Source organism: Ipomoea nil, unplaced genomic scaffold, assembly GCF_001879475.1.
Source record: "Ipomoea nil cultivar Tokyo-kokei standard unplaced genomic scaffold, Asagao_1.1 scaffold2926, whole genome shotgun sequence".
Taxonomy (NCBI): domain Eukaryota; kingdom Viridiplantae; phylum Streptophyta; class Magnoliopsida; order Solanales; family Convolvulaceae; genus Ipomoea; species Ipomoea nil.
The window spans coordinates 4,545,001-4,564,183 of record NW_017619354.1 but is presented as its reverse complement, the minus strand read 5'-3'; the positions used below and the strand labels follow the sequence as shown (position 1 = coordinate 4,564,183).

At 35.6% G+C, this 19,183-nt stretch overlaps 3 protein-coding genes across 3 annotated transcripts; 1 reads left to right on the top strand and 2 right to left on the bottom strand.

Annotated features, from left to right (window-relative positions):
• The first annotated feature begins 3,862 nt into the window (after nucleotides 1-3,862).
• On the top strand, nucleotides 3,863-11,894 carry LOC109161968 (pleiotropic drug resistance protein 1-like). Its single transcript, XM_019310562.1, has 19 exons — nucleotides 3,863-4,386; nucleotides 4,491-4,611; nucleotides 4,690-4,778; nucleotides 5,004-5,248; nucleotides 5,329-5,405; nucleotides 6,457-6,510; nucleotides 6,619-7,011; nucleotides 7,562-7,843; nucleotides 7,949-8,265; nucleotides 8,359-8,519; nucleotides 8,623-8,726; nucleotides 8,897-9,053; nucleotides 9,149-9,678; nucleotides 9,788-10,078; nucleotides 10,172-10,255; nucleotides 10,342-10,703; nucleotides 10,824-10,995; nucleotides 11,081-11,335; nucleotides 11,441-11,894. The coding sequence occupies exons 1-19, from the start codon at nucleotides 4,022-4,024 to the stop codon at nucleotides 11,699-11,701; spliced, it is 4,320 nt and encodes a 1,439-aa protein (XP_019166107.1). The 5' UTR covers nucleotides 3,863-4,021; the 3' UTR covers nucleotides 11,702-11,894.
• Nucleotides 11,895-11,983: 89 nt separating this feature from the next.
• LOC109161969 (putative vesicle-associated membrane protein 726) lies at nucleotides 11,984-14,124 on the bottom strand. The gene is made up of 5 exons (XM_019310563.1): nucleotides 13,935-14,124; nucleotides 13,239-13,380; nucleotides 13,039-13,159; nucleotides 12,852-12,914; nucleotides 11,984-12,539 (listed from the first exon to the last, which is right to left on the bottom strand). The coding sequence occupies exons 1-5, from the start codon at nucleotides 14,122-14,124 to the stop codon at nucleotides 12,396-12,398; spliced, it is 660 nt and encodes a 219-aa protein (XP_019166108.1). The 3' UTR covers nucleotides 11,984-12,395.
• Nucleotides 14,125-16,443: 2,319 nt separating this feature from the next.
• On the bottom strand, nucleotides 16,444-18,642 carry LOC109161591 (protein SULFUR DEFICIENCY-INDUCED 2-like). The gene is made up of 4 exons (XM_019310060.1): nucleotides 18,229-18,642; nucleotides 17,583-17,795; nucleotides 17,332-17,487; nucleotides 16,444-17,221 (listed from the first exon to the last, which is right to left on the bottom strand). Exons 1-4 carry the CDS (start codon nucleotides 18,334-18,336, stop codon nucleotides 16,808-16,810), a joined length of 891 nt encoding a protein of 296 aa, XP_019165605.1. The 5' UTR covers nucleotides 18,337-18,642; the 3' UTR covers nucleotides 16,444-16,807.
• Between the last annotated feature and the right edge of the window lie 541 nt (nucleotides 18,643-19,183).

The window sequence follows — 19,183 nt, the reverse complement described above, 5'->3', positions numbered from 1 at the left end:
TCGGTTACTTGTGTCTTTCATACCATTCATGTTTTTTTTTTTTTTTCAAAGTTTATATCATGCCGCATTTTAACCAACCGAAAATGAGGTGGATATTGACATTTTTAATAATTTATTTAGTGGGGTAAAAAAGAAAGAAAATTAACGCCGTTAATTTACGGGTGTTGACAAAGTCTACGTGCAGCGATTTTTGTGCACTATATTGTTGGAGTTTGCTTTTTTGCAGTCTAAACACATGTTCTTGAACCGTCAGAGATTCAGAATTTTGGCACTGTTGGATTAATTGACCGCCGGAACTCAAGTGCACCGCAACTACTTCCTCGTATTTTATTGTTGAATCATAAGTGTTGTTACTATAATATTCTTGGTCTGTTTAATTTAGATTGTTGTCCAATTCAATAACAACCTTTACAAAAAAAAAAAAAAAGGGACAAGTATTATATAGTTTGAAGTTTTATTTATGGGTCGATATTATTTAGTATAATTGGATAAAAAAGTCAGATAATATTGGATGCAATCAATATATATACATATATATATATATATTAGAGGTGACCAAATCTCGTAACAATTATACTATGGACGGATTCAAAATACACAATTTACATACTGAATGTTCATAATTTGAATTGTGAAGTAAATTGTAAGCATTTAATATGTAAATTGTGAACATTCAATAGGTAAATTGTGAAACTTTTAAACTCGAGTTCACAGAATAATTTGTCCAAATCCCGGGCCTGGGTCTAGGTTAGGCACTGATCAGATATCCTAGGTCAATCCCATGCTAGACTCAGAATTTTTTTTATTTATTTTTATATAAAATATATATAATTTTTTTTTGTTTGAAATGAAATTTAAACCATTAACCATGATTTGTATTAGTCTTCTAAAATAAATGAAGCCTTGTGTAAGAAAGAGTACACTAGGACACACAAGTTTGAATAAGAGATCGATTTTTAGTTAAAATAAAAGAGACACGATATCTCATTATTAACACCCATCGATTAATGTGTCAAATGTATGATAATAATTTTTTAAAATATATAAATATCAATTTTTCTCAACGACTAAAATTGGAGGATCTGATTTGAGAATTGAATGTCAAGATCAGAATGGTTTTTCTTCAAGGCGATCTTCGTTTTCTTTCGTTCATTATCAGAAGTCTTGTTAATTACAGGTTTGTCAAGTTGTTGAATAAGAATTTTATTTATTTTGAATGACCAATTAAGTATTGACCCTATAAACCTCTGGCGGGTCGGGCCAGGCTCCAGGGACTAAAAGTCTTTGTGTCAACGATTATCGACGACGTAGAATATTGGCACTACAAATTGTTTATTTATTAATTACTTAATTTTGTTTTAATATATTTTTTCCACTCTTGTTTTACCCATTATAAAGTTGTGGTCTATTTGAAATGTAGATTCTATGTATCGTTGTGTTATATTTTATAAGTTAAAATATTATGCCCTCGATTTTTTAAATTTGATACAGCAAGCATACGAATATATTCGATGAATATATATATTGAATACATTTTTTTAAAAAAATTGTATCTTTGTTTTTTTGTTTTTTTTTTAAAAAAAAAAAAAAAATTAGGTGTCCCAACTTTGTTTAAATTAATCATGTATCAACAAGACCTCGTCCTTAGAGTCACTGCATAAGTAAATCACGAATCATGCAATTAGCTCACCGATCAGATTCATTAGTGTTTATATGCACATACTACCTGTAGTCATGTCCTTTAAGTCAGGCGACGAACCAACTACACTGAATCTTGAAAATAATTTTTTATCTTTGTGCACAATAAACAACTATAATTAAACATAAAATAAATAAGGTTGCATCATGCATGATATTTCCGCACATGGTATACAACAATATATAATACATTTTAACTATTTTATATGTGATGATTATGTAATATGAAAGTATAAAATATGGATCTCGAGCATGCAATCATTTTTTTAAATGAATCATTTTATATGCACGCACTTATATAATAATTGCGAATTAACATCTTAATTATTTAAAAAACAAGTTATTATATATATATCCTCAAAAAATAATAACCAACTTTCTCTCATCACCAAAAAAAAAAAAAAAACATTTTATATGCATGCATGTATTTTTGTGTTCTACTTTATCAACATCCATTTGTTCTAGTCTTATTGTGTAAATATTGTGACAATTATAAATTTTTAAAATTTTTATAATTAAACATATATCTTGTGATTATTATATCAAATTATATTAATTATAAGTAAAAATAATTAACTTTTTTTTTATTTAAGTATTAGTTTAGCCACAATAATGTTTAACCATGATTTAATGTATATAGAATTTGTTAGGAGTTTAGTTTAAAAATTTTAGTTGTATGAAGTAAATATTTATGTTAGCTTTTTACTTGAATTAATATTATAATTAAAAATATTAGTGACAATATACAAATATGTGATATTAAATCTCAGAAATTTTAAAATTTATGTCAAAGATTTTGTGGTCAAATAGTATAATTGTGACTCTTTCAAAATAGGAAGTCATAGGTTAATACAACCCGTTATCAGCTAAATTAATTTTCAATACCCATTCACTCTCTAAAAAGTTCATTTACCTTTTTTTTTTTTTTTTTTTTAATTTCATATAAAATGGGTAAGAAAGGCGGCATTTTCACTTTCACATATGTATGCAATGAGATGTAAAAGAAAAATGTAGTGAAGACGAAAAAGACAAACAAAGGCTTGATGGGTTAGGTCAATCTAACGGTGCCAGTTATGTTGTTTATTCAAACCTGGCTGCTCAACGTTGCTGTCAAACAGGAGTAGTCGAATATGATTGATTTTAAAACTATAACACACAAAGAATATGTGGCTTGGAAAATGTACAAATGTACACTATGTCCTATGATCCAGTTCAAAGGTCAAACATGGTGGCAGGCACCCTAATTTTTTGGTTATAATTTCCCATTGCCTATCATCAAATATAACTATCGCTAAAGTATAATACTAATAAATATTAATAGAAAAAATGGTGAACAAAATTTTTAAAATTTTTTTTTCATATACATAAAATTAAATCTCTCATTCTTTTTTATTATATTGTACAAATTAACTGAATTTGGTTAAAATTTACAAAATGACTTAAACTTTCAACAAATTTCATTTCTCTCTTATTATTATACTAGTAAAAGAGTATGGACAACCCTAGCCAAATTAATCATACAGTACTTAGTAACTCTTTTCAAGTTTAATTCCCGGCAAGAGTTGTTTAATTAGCCTACCCGAAAAGGATCTACATGGGTAAATCAATAACTTAAGTTGTCCAATACCTTTTGTCTCCCACAATGAGATAAATAAGTTTAGAATGTCTATAGTTGATCGATATTAGTTCTCATGAAAATTTAAACTTGAAATGTTGTAGTTATCAAACTAACAATCCGACCAGTCTGATTGGAACTGTCTTCTAATTGGCATTCTTAATTTGAAGAATACTGTAATTTTTAATCATATTTTCTCAATATTTTCCTAATAGTTATTGTACTATAAATGCAAAATTTAAGAAAAATAAGAGAAAAACAATTAATTGTTCTTTTTGGGTACTTCTAAGTTCTAATGGATAACTTTTGACCTTTAGCTTGATTAAAAAACTAGTAAAATAGTTTATTTTCCTCTTTTAGACAATATAGAAACAAAATGTTGTCTTATGCCTAAAAGCTAGAAAAATAAATGAAATGCAATTAAACAGTTTTAATAAAGTTCGATGTCTTTCCTTAAAAAAAAAATAACAGTTTTGAGGGATTAATCCCAGCCGCCCACCTCACAGTAGTTGGATATCTCTACTCTTCCCGGCCACTATAAAACTGCCAATCTTCAACACACCCAAACACCTCTTAGCTTTCTTCTACTCTGAGAACAGAGAGAAGGCCAACTAACTCTGATCATATGATCATCGTCTAAAAATCCCAGATCAGAACTCGAAAGTTCAAAGAAGAGAAAAGGGGTCGGAGCGAATATAGAATTAGAGCATGGAGGCGGCGGATTTGGGGATTATAAGAGGGGGGAGTATAAGAGGGAGCTTGAGAGGGAGCTTAAGAGGGAGTTCCAGAGCCAACAGCAATTCCATATGGAGGAACACCGGCGTGGAGGTGTTTTCCCGCTCGTCCAGGGACGAGGACGACGAGGAGGCTCTCAAATGGGCGGCGCTCGAGAAGTTGCCCACGTTCGATCGTCTCAGAAAAGGGCTTCTGTTCGGAGCGGAAGGGCCGGCGACGGAGGTGGATATAAACAACCTCGGATTCCATGAACGACAGACCTTGCTTCAGCGGCTTGTTAATGTTGCCGATGAAGACAACGAGAAGTTCTTGATGAAACTCAGGAACAGAATAGATAGGTTTGTCTGTCACTTGTCTTAAAAATAAAAATAAAAATCAAATTTGTAATTTAGTTGTTAAAATTGATGTGTTTTGGAATGTGAAATTTGAACTATATATGCAGAGTTGGGATAGACTTGCCGACAATAGAAGTGAGATATGAGCATCTTAAAGTGGAGGCAGATGCATATGCAGGCAGCAGAGCTTTGCCCACATTCATCAACTTCACTACAAATTTCATTGAGGTATATATATATATATATGTAGTCAAATAAATATATATACTCTCTCTCTCCATATTCATTATCACTTCTATCTAACAGGATCTGCTGAACGCCCTTCACATCACTAGAACCAAAAAAAGGAACCTCACTATCCTCAATGATGTTAGTGGAATCATCAAGCCATGCAGGTTAGTCAGCAACTCTAACTAAGTTAGTCGAATTGTTAGCTTGGTAAAACTATAAGCTACCAAGTTCAACCTAACTATTAATAGTTAGTTACGAACAACCTAGCTTAGGCTGATTGACATCTGTAGTCATGTGGCTGCAGGTTTTAATTTCTTCTTAGCTCAGTACAAAATAAAATTAAATCTTGGTTAGTTGATGATATGGATTTTGAATTTGTAATTGTATAGAATGACGTTGCTGTTGGGGCCACCGAGTTCGGGGAAGACAACACTTTTACTAGCGCTGGCAGGGAAGCTTGATAAAGCGTTGAGGGTGGGTGGGAGAGTGACGTACAATGGGCATGGGTTAGACGAATTTGTGCCGCAGAGAACAGCTGCGTATATTAGCCAACACGATTTGCATATTGGAGAAATGACAGTTCGAGAAACCTTGGAATTCTCAGCTAGATGCCAGGGTGTTGGCTCTCGTTATGGTATTTCTTTTACCTAATTCCTACTTTTAAGGTAGTCAAACTTCATTACTTAAATGTTGGGAAATATATATTATTTGCAGAAATGTTGGCGGAATTGTCAAGAAGGGAGAAAGCAGCAAACATCAAACCAGATCCCGATATTGACGTTTACATGAAGGTAACAATTCGATCAGCCCCACTGTTTTTTGTTTTTTTTTTTTTTTTTTTTTGAGTTACTAGAAAAATCACACTCAGAAAATTGACTGATGAATTGTTCAATCAGTGTGTGTTTTTTATATCATATTAAAAATAATAATTTATAGACCAATAATATTAGTGTACGTGTTGTCACTTTAAAGTGTTAGGTTACGTAGCCCAACATAATATTATTAAAAAATCTTAATCATTATTCGTAAAGTATTAGAAAGATAAATTATTATTTGGAATGACGTAAGGCATTGGGTCATATTTAGAGTTGTCAACCAAAATATATTACTCCGTATTGTATAGGGTTTAGGGTCAGTGAGTGTAAACAGAGGGGAGAGTAGATTCATTTAATTTATTGCGGCGATGCTACGCCAGCACACTGCACACGTATGTGATTCTGATTCCGACAGGATCACCAAATTCAGCAATTAAAAATGTACTGTACTTTCTTATTCTCCTGCAATAATTTACATTATTGCTGAAAACATAAGAAATTAAAGTATTATTATTATTGTTGCTGAACACATTTGTTTACACTCATTTAATCACTTGACATGTATATTTAGTATTCAAGTGGTAGATTTAGGGGTGTTTGGTAAATAGTTGTTAGCTGATTGAGTTAGTGAGTTTGATTTGTTGATAACATTAGCTGATTGTAGACAAATATTTGGTAAATTAAACGATTTTGTATTAAAAAAAATTGAAATGTCATTATATTTAACGACATTTCAACGATTTTATGGATGAATAACTAAAAATGATCATGTCACATAATACTATGACCAAATAAGGGTTTTCTAATTAAAAATGTTTAAAGTGAATTGTCAAATACAAATTAAATTAACTCTTTAACAAACTTCAAATAATATTACCCAAGCTTCACTTGACTTGACATGATATTAGATGAGTAATTTGTGATTACAGTCTAGTTCTGTTTTTTCTTTTTATTTATTTATTTTTTTAATGTAGGAAAAGACATGATTTTGATTATTATAATATTTGATTTTTGTGTGTATATATAGGCTGCAGCTACTGAAGGACAAGAAGCAAATGTGGTGACTGATTATATTCTTAAGGTAATGTGAATTTGAATCATCATTCATTCATCAATGGAAGAGTATATAGTGACCAAAACTGCGATGAAATTAATGAAAACTTAAAACTGGATACTGGTGCATAAGCAGATTCTGGGACTGGAAGTTTGTGCGGACACAATGGTGGGCGATGAAATGATACGAGGAATATCGGGCGGGCAGAAAAAGCGTGTGACCACCGGCGAGATGATTGTCGGACCGTCGAAAGCTCTTTTCATGGACGAAATCTCGACGGGGCTGGACAGCTCCACAACCTATTCCATCGTCAATTCGCTTAAGCAGTACGTCCACATTCTCAAGGGAACCGCCGTCATTTCTCTGCTCCAACCCGCGCCCGAGACCTACAACCTGTTCGACGATATTATTTTGTTGTCGGATGGATACCTCGTTTACCAGGGCCCTCGCGAACACATCCTCGACTTCTTCGAGTCCATGGGCTTCAGATGCCCCGACAGAAAAGGCGTCGCCGATTTCTTGCAAGAAGTACGTACGCTTGCCCTTCACTTCATTAAACCATTTCTTCCATTAGTAAATGCAATAGATTCTTTACTTAATATATGATTGCCCATAAAATACGAGAGTGTTTGGTAAATGACTGTTAGCTGATTGCGTTATTAGTAAGTTTGACTAGTTGATTGTAGAAAAGTGTTTGGTAAATTAGTTGTTAGCGGTTAGCTGATTACATACAAAATGACTTTCTAAAAAAGCGGATCGGAAAAGCTATTTTGAGCAGCTTTTTGAATTTGTGTTTTTGGAACAATAAATTGTTACAAAAAGCTAATTAATCAAATGTTTAACTAAGTCAAACAATCAAATAAGTCAAAATTGACTGATAGACTAACTATTTTACCAAACTGGGCCGAAATCCCTCGTCTCAAGATCAACACTCTAGCAACTCCATTAGATTAGGTGGGAGGCCAGAGTGTCCGGAGAGCTCAGGTGTGACTCTCACACTAAGACTATCAGGGTTGGATCCTGCGTCTTTGCTCATAATCTGCGGCCCGTATTTGATACTAAACTGAATTGTTGACAGGTGACATCCAAGAAAGATCAACAACAATATTGGATACGTAGAGATGAGCCTTACAGGTTCGTGAAGGCTAAGGAATTCGCGGAGGCATACCAATCTTTCCATGTTGGGAGGAGGTCAGCAGAGGAGCTTTCGGCACCGTACGATAAAACCAAAAGCCATCCTGCGGCCTTGACAAACGAGAAATATGGCATAGGAAGTAAGCAGCTCTTGAAGGTTTGCACTGAGAGAGAGTATTTGCTAATGCAGAGAAACTCATTTGCTTACGTCTTCAAGTTCTGCCAGGTAAAACATTAAGTCACAACTGCCTGTCTGGCATTTTAAGGATGTTTTGTTTGCACCTTTCACATTTTGAATGTTAACTGATTCGATATTGATATTGGATTCCAGCTTACCATTATGGCTCTTATTACAATGACACTGTTCTTCCGAACTGAAATGCACAAAAATAATGAGACTGATGGAGGGATTTATGTTGGCGCCCTGTTTTTCGCGGTGGTTATGATTATGTTCAACGGTATGTCTGAGCTTCCTATGACGATTTATAAGCTGCCGGTGTTCTACAAGCAAAGGGACCTCCTGTTTTTCCCTCCTTGGGCTTATGCTCTTCCTTCCTGGATCCTCAAAGTCCCGGTGACATTTGTTGAAGTCGGTCTTTGGGTGTTTGTTACTTACTATGTCATGGGATTCGATCCGAATGTTGGCAGGTGAAAACATGATGAGTGTACTAATGATTTCATTTCTTGGTTGGTTGGTTTGTTATTGATCAAGAAATAATACATTTCCTCTTTCGGTTTCAGGTTGTTCAAACAGTTCTTGATATTGATCATGGTAAACCAGATGGCTTCTTCACTGTTTCGGTTTATTGCTGCTATGGGTAGGACTATGGGAGTTGCCAACACATTTGGATCCTTTGCTTTGCTTCTGCAATTCGCTCTTGGTGGCGTTGTTCTTTCTCGAGGTTTGTGTTGTAACAATGATTATGTACTACACATACTAATATGTATTTATTATGCAAGAAATTTCTGATACAAAGAAGTCGGTTTTCCATTCTGATTATGCAGATGATGTGAAGAAGTGGTGGATTTGGGGTTACTGGACTTCACCATTGATGTATGCCCAGAATGGCATTCTTGTTAATGAATTTAATGGACATAGCTGGAGTAAGGTAAGTGTTGAGCATAATATATATAATAAATAGTAAATGTACAGTCTCTCTGTCAGCTTAAACTTTTAGTTGAGATGGAACACATCTTTTAATCAGTGACTTAAAAATTTTCCAATCATATATAGTTTTTTGGAATCAAACTGAAATTTTCTGGTGTTTGATTTCGACAGCCTGTCGTGAACAGTAGTGAAACACTTGGAGCTAGAGTTGTAACATCAAGAGGATTCTTCTCAGAATCTAAGTGGTATTGGATAGGTCTGGGGGCACTTTTCGGGTTCACAATAGTCTTCAACTTGTGTTACTCCATAGCTCTCCAATATCTTAACCGTGAGTATCTTAGAATCCTAACAACTGAGTATCCAGAAGAGATTCATTCATCTTTAAGGTGCTTATTATGAGTTGTTGTTACTCTGATTATGCAGCATTTGGCAAGCCCCAAGCTCTTATATCAGATGATGACGACGATAAAGAAACTGCTTCTGTCCAAACTGTTGGTACAAACGGAGGAAATGGAATCAGTGAGGCACCCCCCGAGACACAGAAACGGGGAATGGTTCTTCCATTTGAACCGCATTCCCTCACGTTTGACGACGTTGTGTACTCTGTTGACATGCCTCAGGAAATGAGGGATCAGGGCGCTGCCGAGAATAGATTGGTGCTGTTAAAGGGCGTAAGTGGGGCCTTCAGGCCTGGTGTTCTCACCGCTTTGATGGGCGTGAGTGGGGCAGGGAAAACCACTCTTATGGATGTGTTGGCTGGAAGGAAAACCGGGGGATACATTGATGGAGACATCAAGATTTCTGGATATCCAAAGAAGCAAGAAACTTTTGCCAGGATTTCAGGGTACTGTGAACAGAACGACATCCATTCTCCCTTTGTCACGGTTTATGAGTCCCTCGTTTACTCAGCTTGGCTACGTTTGCCAGAAGACGTAGATGCTAGAACTAGAAAGGTTAGTCTCACCTCAAACCCCCAAAAAACCATATCATCCTTAATCACAACAGCATATATACTTGTCAAAGTCGGGACACTTACATTTGGGTAATTTGAAATGCATGCAGATGTTTGTTGATGAAGTGATGGAGCTAGTTGAGCTGGTGCCATTGAGATCAGCACTGATTGGGTTGCCAGGAGTTAACGGTCTCTCAACCGAGCAACGCAAAAGGCTAACGATCGCAGTTGAGTTGGTGGCGAACCCCTCCATCATATTCATGGACGAGCCAACTTCAGGGCTGGATGCGAGAGCCGCTGCAATTGTGATGAGAACTGTGAGGAACACTGTTGACACCGGCAGAACCGTGGTTTGCACCATCCATCAACCTAGCATCGACATTTTTGAAGCTTTCGATGAGGTAAATTAAGTTCCCTTGAGTGGCATTTCCCTTCATGATTTAGACACTAAAATAACTGATCAACATACAATCAATACTTGTTTCTTTCTGTAGTTATTCCTAATGAAAAGAGGAGGACAAGAGATATATGTGGGGCCATTGGGTCGCAATTCTTGCCATTTGATCAAGTACTTTGAGGTGAGTTTCCATAACCCCAAAGCTCCAAATTCATATCAATCTATGACTATTAGAAGTATATATATACTGATTGTGTGTGAAAATAGTCGATTGAAGGAGTGGCGAAAATCAAGGATGGATACAATCCAGCAACATGGATGCTGGAAGTGACAACTTCAGCTCAAGAAATGCTGTTGGGAGTGGATTTTACAGATGCTTACAAGAACTCAGATCTGTACAGGAGGAACAAAGCTTTGATCAGTGAACTAAGCACGCCTCGCCCGGGTTCCAAGGACTTGTACTTCCGGACTCAATACTCACAGTCTTTCTTGAGCCAATGTATGGCCTGTCTGTGGAAGCAACACTGGTCTTATTGGCGTAACACCTCTTACACCGCTGTTAGATTCATCTTCACATCCTTCATTGCACTGGCTTTCGGGACAATGTTCTGGGACCTTGGTACCAAAGTGTAAGTCCAAACATAACACCACCTACTACTAATACTTTGTATGTATGTATGTATGTATGTATTCAGTATTTAGGTGCTAAATTTCATTTCCTCCATCCTGGTTTGGTATATATACTTCAGTGATAGGAAGCAGGATGTGTTTAACGCTATGGGATCCATGTACGCTGCGGTCCTCTTCCTGGGTGTGCAAAACTCTTCGTCGGTGCAGCCTGTGGTCGCGGTTGAACGTACTGTTTTCTACAGGGAGAAGGCGGCCGGGATGTATTCTGCCTTACCATATGCCTTTGCACAGGTAAGTTTTTTTTTTCTACTCTTTACCAGAAAACATGCTAAATCCTCCTCCTCCAAAGTCCTAATGTTGTTCTTGTTGCTCACAGGCGCTTATTGAAATTCCTTACATACTTCTACAATCAGCAGTGTACGGCGTGATTGTGTATGCGATGATCGGGTTTGAATGGACAGTGGCTAAGTTTTTCTTCTACTTTTTCGTAATGTTCTTCTCCCTGTTATACTTCACCTTCTACGGCATGATGTCTGTGGCCGTTACTCCCAACCAAAACGTTGCATCTATCGTCGCCGCCTTCTTCTACGGTATATGGAATTTGTTCTCAGGATTCATCATCCCTCGACCTGTAAGCTTGCTTAGCTTTTCATCATCACAATTATCATCCATCCATCCATCCATACGATTAGGAATTATTAATTATGACTGTTAGCACTAATTTGTTGTTTAACAGAGCATGCCTGTGTGGTGGAGATGGTACTTCTGGGCATGCCCCGTGTCATGGACATTGTATGGATTGGTGGCATCACAATTCGGAGATATTGAATCGAAATTGAGAGATTCAGATCAAACTGTGAAAGAGTTCGTGGAAGATTACCTTGGGTTTAAACATGATTTTCTTGGAGTGGTTGCAGCTGTCACGGTTGCCTTCCCTGTTCTTTTCGGCTTCATTTTCGCCTTCGCCATTAAGGCATTCAACTTCCAGAAAAGATAGAAATGCCGCGCTTACAACTTTATGCAGTAACAGTAGTAGTAGTTACTAGTATGTATGTATGTATAGGAGGATGCTGAGATGGAGGTGTTAATCAAATTTGTAACCAGTATGAGAGCTTTTGTGTTCTTTCGATTAGCTCTTTTATGTAAGCAATTCAAGAGCCAATAATTACTTACTTCTCATATGCTGCAAATTCATAGTAACAAATCTTTCTTTATAGGCAAAAGTACTGATATATATATATATATATATATATACATATATATAGTAGCAAAAAGATCATCAGTAATGAAACTTGTATTGATAAAAGGGAAAAAAAAGAGTTCCCACTTGACAGGTCTTCTTTCTATCACAATAGATTGACATGGACAACTATCCTCTGTTATTGACAACAACTCAAAATTGCCTAAAACAGATAACAAGTTGGGATATGGAGAACTTTCTGAACTCACACATCTTATTTCTCTACACAAGTTCTCTTATGGTATAAGACAGCAAAGCGTCGTAAATATGATGAAGAAAATATTAGTGTGAGAGATTCCTTTAAAAAGCATGGGCATACCTGCACAACTTCTTCTAAAAACTAACTTAAGAAAGCTCTGCATGGTTGGAACATGGAAGGAATGTCTGGATGGTTGTGTATGTGTCATGGTACAAGGAGTCCAGGAGGGAACTAGTATATTTTCCAGGGCAATCAGCATTTGAAACCATGGCAGATAGACAATACAATAATAAGAATCAAAGCTACAATGATTGCCAGCACAACCAGTTTTATCTTCATATTTTCGAACCACAACTTCTTCTTGATTTGGGTCCCCTGTTTCCGGAAATCCTGTGCCTGAAACATCAAAACATGGACAACAACCAGTACAGCATCAGCATGTATTAGCCAAAGCATAGTTAGGGGTAGATCTCTGCCACTGCTCTTTCCATTCTTTGATCTGTGGTTCTTTCCTGTTTTCGGGTTGTTGGGACTTGGGAGTGGGGGTAGTATCCCAATCCCCCGATTTACACTTATATTGCTACTAATATATTTCTAAAAGAAGATTCTTGGGGTTTCAGAAGGCTACTACTTGCAACAATTAAAACATTAAGAAGATAGCATGGAGTTTAATCGGTTCAACATATGTATATATGAAAACAAACTAACCTGTGATCGAAGATCCTCTGTTTTATCAACTAGAAGCTCAATCTTCTCACCACGCTCAAGAACCTAAAGACCAGATAAATATGTTGAAGCAAACTCTGATAAAGTGAATGTATAAGCAACATATCAATGTACATTTGTCAGTGTCTGCAAAGCTTATTAGAACAAAGACCTAGCAAAAGTTGCTCACCTTCTCAATGTTTCCCATCATAACACCCTTTACTTGATCGACTTGACCTTGCACCTTGGTAAGCTTGTTTATTTCTTCTGGATGTTCAGCACAGTACTTCATGTGCTCTTTCAGTTTTGGCCTACAGTGGGATGTATAAATAAATGGCCAGAATGACAGGAATTCTAATCAACACCACAGAAAACGTAAAAGGGAGTTACCCAAATTCTTTAGTAAGACTTTTGGCAATTGCAGTATCTGCCTTCCCTCCACCATATCTCTTGATAAAATCATTTTTCACACGGTCGAAGAAGCCAATTGGAAGTTGCGATCCAGCAGATTCAGATGCAACAATGCAGTAGGCTGCCAAGTGTGGCTAAATAATAAATTAAAATGAAAGAGAAAAAAAACTTCAAATTGATAACAAAAAAAAAAATCTCAAATGCAAACTGAAGATCATGTGGAGAAACCAACAAAAATTCCTTTCAACAGTTCAATTCCCTCATTTCTATACCAGTTAAGTTTAGGATTCAAACTGGAAAATGGATCAATTAGGTGAGTTTAGCATTCTAAAGATATGAACAGCACCAAACTAAACGGAACCTAAAGGCCGTCATACATGCAGCCTCATGCAACTCCAATATGCTTGAAATTATCCGATCCTTTCATCCTCATGAAACTCCAATATGAAAAGAGATCTCATTATCACTCCAATATGCTTGAAATTATCCGATCCCTTCAAGCATTATTATTACAAGGTCAAATTACATATAAACTGAAGATTTCAGATCACTTTAATTTGAAGTCTAGATAGCGTGCATGCGCGGTACCTTAGAATATATATAATCCAAATGATCGTAGTCATGTATATATGTGAATTGATGAATGAATGAAAAAAGTAGGAGATGAAGACTGACTGAAACCCTTGTCGATGAGGTAATTGAAAGTGTAGCCGTCGCAATTGTAGGTGAACTTGTTGTTGGTGGAGGGGAGCTTGTGGAGGCATTGGGCGGCGACGTCGGTGAAGTTGCCGGAGAACTCGGTGTACTCGGCCAGGACGACCGTGCCTCTGGACACAAAGCTGTAGATCAACGTATCTTGCGTCATAGTTCAATTTTCCCAGGCACGTACGCAGCTAGCTAGATACCTTGATTATATTTATGGATTGATTGATTATTTGATTGATTGAGGAGGTGATGAAAACACAGAAATTAAAGCTTGAAATACTGCTGATACAGAGAGAGAGAGAGCGAATCGATGAAGAAGGCGAGTGGATTAGAGAGAAATGTGGCAACTTCAAATTTGAGTTGGAAGGCTCTGACGCTGAGGAGAACACTTCGGATCACGCGGTTATTTTTAACAATCTACCTAACTAACGTTACTAACGTCCGTCTGCTCCCCATGCTTCCTACTAAAATGACTCTTATCATTGTTCTTCACTTCTTCTTCCTTTTTTTTTTTTTTCTTAAAAAAAAAAAATATTGTGACATTTTATCATAAATTTAATATATATAAATTTGGGCGAAATTTATTCAATATGAGATAGATATTTTAAACATATAATATTTTTTTAATGATTGAACAAGTATTATATTATGAGCTAAATAGCTAATGCCATCTATCCTTCGAATATAAATGATTTTGCCATGTTTAATCTTAAACATTTAAGTTAATCACTCATGATCTTTCAAATTTAAAATTAACATGTCCCTTTAACTTTTAAATTTTAACTAGTTGTGATCCTTCAACTTTTGAATTTTAACTAGTCGTGATCCTTCTGAAATGAGCACAATTGATTAAAATTTGAAAAGTGAAAGATCACGGGCAGTTAACTTGAAAGTTAAAAAACCTCAGTTGGTTAACTTGGGAGTATATGACTAAACGTAACAAAATCACTATAATCGGAGGATCTAAGATGAGATTAACTTATTATATTATTTTATTTGTTTTACGCAAGAACAACTGTTTTTTTTAATAGGTGATAGATATGTGAATAGTCAATTAGTCAACATACAAATAAGCAATAACAAAAAAAGAAATATAAATTTGAAAAATGTATGTAACTTGTGTCCACTCATACTTAAGCTACCAATATGGTTTTTGCCGAGTTAATTTTGTCTTTTTTTTTTTTTTTTGGTGTGATGGGGGGCGCAATACTCAAAATATCTGAATATCTCGTATGCATATTCAAAATATTCAATGCCTAACCAAGCCAACTAAACAAGTAGTACAAAATATTTAAAAACATTAAATATTAGTGTACTAATGAATACTATTAACAGATAAATTATATAAATATAAAAATAATATATAATATTCAAGACCTCGAGGTTAAGTTTAAAGTTTGAGATTAAGGTGGGAAATGCCATTGTCATTACCATCTTTAGCAAGGATCATCTTCACCTTATACGGAGGACGGATTTTTCCATTAAATTTGAATTGAATTGTTATTCATAAATTTGACTAATTAACAACCTTTTGAATATAATTACATTCATAGTTAAACTTATTTTACACGTAACTTGGAGAAAATTTTTCGTCATGTTTGGCTAGACACTCCAAACAAGAGTTGGTCTCGAGTCGTATATATGAAAGCGACATAAGGTTTTACGCCAAGATTTGTAGGATTGAATGTCTTTCATCTGTTTGGCGTTTTGAAGGTACGTATATCCTATGCAAATATGACGCATGGGCTACTTTGCATTCATGTGGTTGGGAAATAGGGTGATTACGCAATTGCTATATCATATACAACCATCTATCTTACTTTGTGAATTCTAACCTAAAAATTATGTGTCACATATTCTATACTTGTAATTAACAATTTATGTGTCTAGAAATAAATTGAAGATACGTAATAGGTTAACTACATATACATAATATGTTAACTCCTGACACATAACATTATACAACATATTATGTGTTTGCTGATAATATATTGGCCCTTGGCCTTGTTTGGTAAAATAGTTAACCTATAAGTGAATTTTGACTTATTTGACCACTATTAACTTTTTGATTTGATTAAAGAATCAATAAGTATTTGGTTAATTAGCTTTTTTGTAATTCCAAAATGCTAAAATTCAAAAAGGTGCTCAAGTCAATTTTTTCAATTAGCTTTTTGAGAAAGGAAATTATACCAAACAACTATTAGTTAACAGCTAATTTACCAAACATCTTTCTACAATTAGCTAATATTATCAACTAATTATAGCCTCTAATTAACCAATCAGCTATCAGCTAACAGTCATTCACCAAACAGGGTCATTATGTGTTTGTATTTGCCATATTCTGTGTCTCGATTAAAATTTATTTGGAACAATTCTTTTAAAGATTCAAGTTCCTTTCACTTGCCACTGCTTTATAATCTCGGGGAAAATCCCCAACTATTGAAGATGCCTAAGTGAAAGTTTGTAGAATTAGGAGAAATGCAGTTTCAAAAAGTGGATCATTGGAAATAATAGGCATTAAGACTTACAGCAATGGAAACAGAGCAACTCAACTAGAGATTAAGACAACACTGCAAATCCCCTGAACAGCACAAAATACTATTATTGAACCTGTATGTGTGTGTGGTGGAGAGGTACTCCACTACTCCTGATCAACCAGAGCTTCCACCATTGAGATCAAGCTCAGATCAAAACTCCTACACAAAATTTATATCCATCTGCTATAGTATCGCTATCTTATTGAACACAACCGCTACACACTGCATGTCTAGTCTGAAATCACCTGGAAAATTTTTACAAACATGTATCAGCAGCACGACACGACTGTAAGTAAGCTCAATGTGTCAACAAGCCAGTTGATCTCTTTGAGGGGAGATTTCTTCAAAAATGGGAAGTCTCCTCGATCTGAATGGAGCCCACTGGTTCATCAACTGATCCAGACCCTCAACAAATGCATCTTCTAAGCTAACTCCAGTAGAAGGTGAAGGTGAAGCATACTTCACAGATTCAAAAGGCTCCAACTCCTGCAACAGTTCCTTAGCACGGCCTATTGACTTGGGATCGTCTGAACCAGAAAGTTTCCCTTGCAAAACGCCATCGAGCACATATCTTGCTTCTTTATATTTCACTTGTTTAATAAGGCAGAAGCATAAATTACACGCTTTATTGGCATCTGGATCTATTTCCTGTGCTTTGCGATAAACAATCTCAGCAGCTGCATATTTCATTTGCTGCATGTAGGCCCAACCCAAATTACCCTGCATTGTTATTTCCATTGACAAATATATTAACTGATCCCAAATAATTTTAACAAAATTGGGGGAAATTGAAGGAACTGTTACAGAAGACTAAAAGTGCAATGAAGTACCAGTATTCTTGTGGTCTCTTGCTTGATTGTAACTTGGAATTTCTTCCCATGGGAGCGTGCTGTCTTGGTAGGTTTTCCATTGAATGCTTCTCCTTGGTAAATCATCCGCAACTTCTGCTTCAGCAGTTCTATCTGCTCATCTAATTTTCCGCATTTCTGCCAAATCCATGACAAACACAGTCTTAATACATAAAAACCACAGTAACTTTAAGCAAGAAAAAACCAAAAAAACTTTGTTCACCATATCATACCTTGTACAAATCGATAAGAACATTATCCAGGGATTCCTGAGCTTGCCTGGAACAGCGGCCCCTAAAGGACTTAATAGCTTCAATTGCCTCTTCAGCCCTGTCCTGTTGTTTCATAACTACTGCCATGTCTTTCAGCGCGCTATCAACCCTATCTCCTGCATTAATTGCCTTCCAAAATAGCACTATAGCAGCGTCTGGATCTTTATCAACTAGCTGCAAGTTACATGGAAATTGAATTAAGCAAATACTCCGTAGTATATACTATGATTTAAGTGTCTTTGTTTAAATTCACCAATAATCACAAACCAGGATTGCAATCCGAGCTGTTTTCAAGCATTGCAGCCATTATCTATACACAATTCTCAAACCTTCGCCGAGATTTAATAGAACTTCAATTCAACACATCATTACAAATCAAAGTAGCATTCAATTCATCTAATACCGATCTATTTAAACTTCTCGGCTTTCCAATCCAAATGAAACGATAGATCGCCATTAGAACAGCAAAAATGTGCAACACGGACTGTAATTACAGTCATGCAGTTACAGATACACATACACATGTATATACACAAGTACGTGCATATATGGATATACACATATTTCATTCACAACTACAACTACAGAGAGTGGGGAACGTGTTTACCTGAGCATATTTTGCTCTGACGTAGGGACTATCGCCGTGAGGAAGCTTGTGAATAGCTTGAAAATCCTCCATTTTGACTCCTTTTCTAGCACAGCTATTGTTCTTCATCTCTCTCTCTCTCACACGCACTCTTTCTCTCTCTGTATGTATATGTATATATATATATATAGATATACAGAGTCAGACAGGCAGTATAATGAACGAATTGCGTATGCAATTGCAGAGAAACACAGAATGAGAAAATGAGAAATGAGGAGAGAAGAAGCAGACAGTTTCCGATGACCAATGGTGTGAAGAGGAAAGATGGCGTAAGGTATTGGATCAGAGGAAGTAGATGATGAAGGTGGACGGAAAAGAGTCCAGGTTCTTTCATTTGTTGGGTTTTGTGCCCCCCGTCCCCGCCCACCCCCCTCATTATGAGTTATGACAACGTGTCTTAGCCAATCTTTTTCTACTTTCATCCCCTTGCGTACATATAAATCTAACATTTCACCTGAACGAAGTTCTTTAGTGGTGACTTTTATTTATTTTAATTTTAATTTTAATCCTTCAATTATAATATGCGTTAATATCTAATATAGTCCTTGACGGTAGTAATTTTACTAAATTTAATTTTAAATGACTTTTTGTACTTAATTTAATCTTCGATTTTGATGATTTTATACAATTTAGTCTTTTGTTAAAAATTATGTTAGTTGACTTATAGAAATAGGGTCCTAATGGTAATTTCACATCCTTCGATTCCTTCTTCCTCTTATTAAGATCCACACAGATATGCAAATCTTTGTACCCAAATCAACTTTAATCCTAAATTAAAAATAATAAATAATTGTAGGCAAATATTTATTTATTTATTTAGGGTTGAAGTTAATTTGGGAATGGAGATCTCCATTTATGCGTGGAGCTTAATAGGGTGAAAAAGAATGAATCATCCCAAATGGGATAAGGATGATAA

Bases quoted from the DNA above. Each gene is read 5' to 3' on its own strand.
- LOC109161968 (XM_019310562.1), top strand. From the start codon at position 4,022: ATGGAGGCGGCGGATTTGGGGATTATAAGAGGGGGGAGTATAAGAGGG. The intron at 7,012-7,561 runs GTACGTACGCTT...AATTGTTGACAG, and splicing joins TCGCCGATTTCTTGCAAGAA to GTGACATCCAAGAAAGATCA. The intron at 10,256-10,341 runs GTGAGTTTCCAT...GTGTGAAAATAG, and splicing joins ATTTGATCAAGTACTTTGAG to TCGATTGAAGGAGTGGCGAA.
- LOC109161591 (XM_019310060.1), bottom strand. From the start codon at position 18,336: ATGAAGAACAATAGCTGTGCTAGAAAAGGAGTCAAAATGGAGGATTTT. The intron at 17,796-18,228 runs GTAAACACGTTC...TGTAACTTGCAG, and splicing joins TCAGAGCAAAATATGCTCAG to CTAGTTGATAAAGATCCAGA. The intron at 17,222-17,331 runs GTACTTCATTGC...ATAACAATGCAG, and splicing joins AAGAGACCACAAGAATACTG to GGTAATTTGGGTTGGGCCTA.
- LOC109161969 (XM_019310563.1), bottom strand. From the start codon at position 14,124: ATGACGCAAGATACGTTGATCTACAGCTTTGTGTCCAGAGGCACGGTC. The intron at 13,381-13,934 runs GTCAGTCTTCAT...CACACTTGGCAG, and splicing joins CCTCATCGACAAGGGTTTCA to CCTACTGCATTGTTGCATCT. The intron at 13,160-13,238 runs GTAACTCCCTTT...ATCCCACTGTAG, and splicing joins AGTCTTACTAAAGAATTTGG to GCCAAAACTGAAAGAGCACA.